Here is a 3,913-nt window from a genome sequence, read left to right as displayed (position 1 = left end):
TTGAATTGAATTGAACCCAATCTGATATGAGTGATTAGGGAATGTCTTAGTCTCATCTGTAATCATGCACATAAAAAATTGAAGAATCTTTTTCATTTTTCTTCAAAGTGGAGCTCATGATAGATGACCATGTGCACTCTGACTTTTTCTTTGAATTTAAATTTTTAAGAAAATATTTTTTGCTATGAACGCGCAACCTGACTACACAAAAAGCCGTGTGGGGTTTTTTTACTAAGGCTGCAAGGTCACACCAAGAAGCTCTCCTTTAACGATGACTAACCTCTACTTTTTCCAAACGGAATGTTCAACCAGTGATATCCCTTTTTCATGATTCAGTGCATGTGACAAGAACACTTTGTGTGACTATGTAAAAGGGTCCATCTTTCTTTCTTAAACAAGAGGAAATAGTTAATGGTACTCATATTAAACTCTTACCTAATTCAATGCTCCAAGCTCAATGTACAAAACAAACAAAACATTTTTTTAATAAAATGTCACATGTCGCATGGAGGTGGAATGTATCATGTATGAACCAACTTTAATTGCTTTGCATACACTTGCCAGTGAGAAAATATTCCCATCACATGCAAGCTACAAACACTAGTGGACCTCTCCAAAATATGACAACACATCTTTCACTAACAAATCAGTTGGGTAAAAAATCACAATTTTGTTCAAACACAATCTAGCAAAGACCTTAGAGAAGATTTTATGATATTAACACAATAACAAAACCAACCTAATTAGTAATTACAACAACCTTCAATTGACACATGAGCAACAATTGAAAACAAAGTTTGACATCCAAGGCATAAGGCTGAACAAAAAAAATGAAAGAATTGAATTGTGTTACTTTGCTGTATACCCTTATAAATACAGTTTAAAATATGATCAATTATGATGGGGAAAAAATAATCTGTAAGTCACTCCAAACATGTCAGTTAATGAATCAAAGGTGACATAGGTGCAAAAATCAAGGATATATAAATTTATACAAAGATAAGCAAAACAACTTGTCAAGGATCAAGAAGTTCCGCTGAAACCTTGACTGTTCTTCATCTTCCGCATTTCCATTTCGCGGGTGGTCTGGCGGCTCTGCGCTTCACTGCTTGAGCCGGATGGATACAGGCCGTACTCGCTTGTAGGCGCGCTATACTCGCTGCTGGCGTACTCCTGGGTTCCCAATGCCATTTTCCTGAACCTTCTCATGTCTTCCTTGTACTGTGCAGTGTCATAATCCGAGCTTTCATGTGAACTGTACATGGTGCTGTGTCCAGGTTTAATTCCTTCATTAAGATCCGCCAGAGACACGTCTCCTTCAAGAGCACGAACAACCTACAAGATCCCATGAAGAGAGTCAACAGAAAGATTCATGCACATATAGTAGGCAAAAGTATGAACTGAAAAAAAAAACGTCGAAATCAAGAACCAATTATGCTTTTAAAATTGCGGCATTCTAAGTTATGCAAATATTATTCTTCAACCAAGTAATACTTGAGGAAAACAACAATCTCCTTTACTTTACCTGGCTCATCCTTGGTCGACGCTTTGCTGAATGACGCGTGCAAGCAGCGGCACATGCCACCATGCGAGCCATCTCATTGGGATCATATTCATTCTGGAGCCTTGGGTCAACTAGAGAGTCATAATCATCTTCATCCAATGCTCGGTTGAGCAAAGGCCTAGCCTGTGAAGATAAACATGGATATCGTTATGAAGCTGCCACAATAAAAGCAAAGCAAACACTGAATCCTCTCTATTTATGAATATATATTAAACGCCGAATTAAAGAAAGTCCAAAAAAGAAAGCACCAGAATACTTACCCAGTCTACCAAACTATCCTCCATGAAAGTTTGGGTTTTATCAACTGGCCTTCTTCCAGTAATTAACTCGAGAAGCATGACTCCATAGGAGAAAACATCTGATTTGTCTGTGAGTTTTCCACTGGAAGCATATTCCGGAGCCAGATACCTATAACCAGTAATTGATACACATGAGCCTTGAGATGGAAAGGAAGTTATATGTAAAATAACAAACTATTGATATGTTCCAGCATTGCTCATAAACTGTTGTACACAAGATAAAATCATTGGAAGGTAAAAACAATAACATAATGAACAGAAAAAGGGCTCAACTAGCATATAGCACAGTTAATGCCCATTCCATAAATTTAAGATAGAACAAGTTTGTTCCTACCCAAAAGTCCCCATCACTCGAGTGGAAACATGAGTGTTGACATCAGAAGAGAACTTTGCAAGCCCGAAATCAGCAACCTGCCAACAGAAAACAATTGGGACAAAAATAATCAAGTTTTGCATGTGATACTAAACAATAGGAAATTGCTAGATCATCTTTAACAAGTGAAAGTAATAACTTAGAATCCCAACAGCTAATAGCACACATAACATACCTTAGCTTCAAACTTAAAATCGAGAAGAATGTTAGCAGATTTGATATCGCGATGAATGATCTTAGGATGACCTGGATGGACACACCGAAAAAGACAATGACCATGAGCATTTGATGAAACAAACTAGTTATGATTCAATAAACCAAATTCAGGTGTACGAAACATACAATCTTCATGAAGATATGACAGCCCTTTAGCAGATCCTAAGGCAATTCGTAGTCTTGTGGGCCAATCCATCGTAGGTCGCCCTCTCCCTGCACAGTACAAACAACCATAAGATCCTCCCTTCTACCAAAAGCATTTATGCCAAACCACACAGCACTAGTTGGTGCCCACTTTCAGCAATAAAGAACAGGCCACCTAGACGGCATGTTTGAAAAAGACTTTTCAACCAGAAAAGCTAAAACTAGATGGCATGTATGTACCGTGTAAATGGAATTCCAACGTGTTGTTGGGAACAAATTCATAAACAAGCAGCCTCTGGGTCCCGGTGATGCAGTATCCAACCAAAGAAACAAGGTGTTTGTGATGAACACGACTAATTATCTCTACTTCAGCTTGGAATTCACGCTCTCCTTGCCCGCTTCCAGCCTTTAGCTGCTTCACCGCCACTTCCTTGCCGTTGGGAAGAATTCCTCTGTGCACATACCCGAATCCACCTGATCCGAGGAGGTTGGCGTCCGAGAAGCCATCGGTTGCTCGCGCCAGCTCCTCATATGTGAAAGTGCTCTTTGAGAAGCCTAATGCTATGCCTGGAGAAGGAGGTGGAAGTGGCTCACCACCTGAATAGTTTGATCCAGAACCGCCACTGCTGCTCATGAAAGGTGGAGGTGGTGGTGGAGCTTGGTACGCAGGCGGAGGCGGAGGCGATGGCTTAGGTGGCTGGACTGAGACCACGTGATCTGAAGGAGGTGGAGCATTGTGCTGCCACTGGCGTGGGGGACCACCATAGTCATCTGGCAAAATTGTGAGGAAATCAGCATCAAAGGATTCATCATAATCATTAGAGTCAAAATGTCAAAACCCTAAACACACTAAACAATAGAATTCACACAAGATGTTGACACCAGTTCTGAAAATTCATCAAACACAAAAAGTGAAACTTCAATCGTTTAGAATGAACATAGATCCATCAAGAGAAATGAGCAAAAACGTGTTGTTTGTGAGCTAAAGCTCTCACCTTTGGGTCCACGTGGTGGCGGCTGGGGTGGTGGGTAACCGTAATATTGCTCCTCGTCGCGTCTTCTCTTCTTCTTCCTACAGCATATGCAAAGAACGCTCAGTACCACAAGAACTGCCACAGCACCAACGGCGATTCCGACCACAACTCCCGTGGAAATGCCTGAAGAAGAAGACGACGACGGTGGAGATGGGGACGACGACGACGACGGTGACTTGGACGAAGGTGTTGTTTTGCCGCCGGAAGATGGGGGAGAAGGAGAGCTACGAGACGGCGGACTGGGAGTGGTGTTCCCGCCAGAGGATGGAGCCGGTGGAGCCGG

The 3,913-nt window shown here is 41.5% G+C and overlaps 1 protein-coding gene across 1 annotated transcript in view; it reads right to left on the bottom strand.

The window, feature by feature from the left end:
• Positions 813-3,913, bottom strand: part of LOC107644378 (proline-rich receptor-like protein kinase PERK1) — a gene marked incomplete in the record, with an annotated part of 7,775 nt that continues 4,674 nt past the window's right edge. Inside the window, 8 exon segments of the mRNA XM_016348216.2 lie at positions 813-1,335; positions 1,526-1,687; positions 1,825-1,972; positions 2,198-2,274; positions 2,412-2,482; positions 2,579-2,665; positions 2,837-3,367; positions 3,592-3,895. Coding sequence (XP_016203702.1) covers positions 1,024-1,335; positions 1,526-1,687; positions 1,825-1,972; positions 2,198-2,274; positions 2,412-2,482; positions 2,579-2,665; positions 2,837-3,367; positions 3,592-3,895 — 1,692 coding nt within the window.

This window comes from Arachis ipaensis, chromosome B05, assembly GCF_000816755.2.
Source record: "Arachis ipaensis cultivar K30076 chromosome B05, Araip1.1, whole genome shotgun sequence".
Classification (NCBI taxonomy): Eukaryota; Viridiplantae; Streptophyta; class Magnoliopsida; order Fabales; family Fabaceae; genus Arachis; species Arachis ipaensis.
The sequence above is the reverse complement of the archived record's forward strand: the minus strand, read 5'-3'. Positions and strand labels throughout refer to the sequence as shown.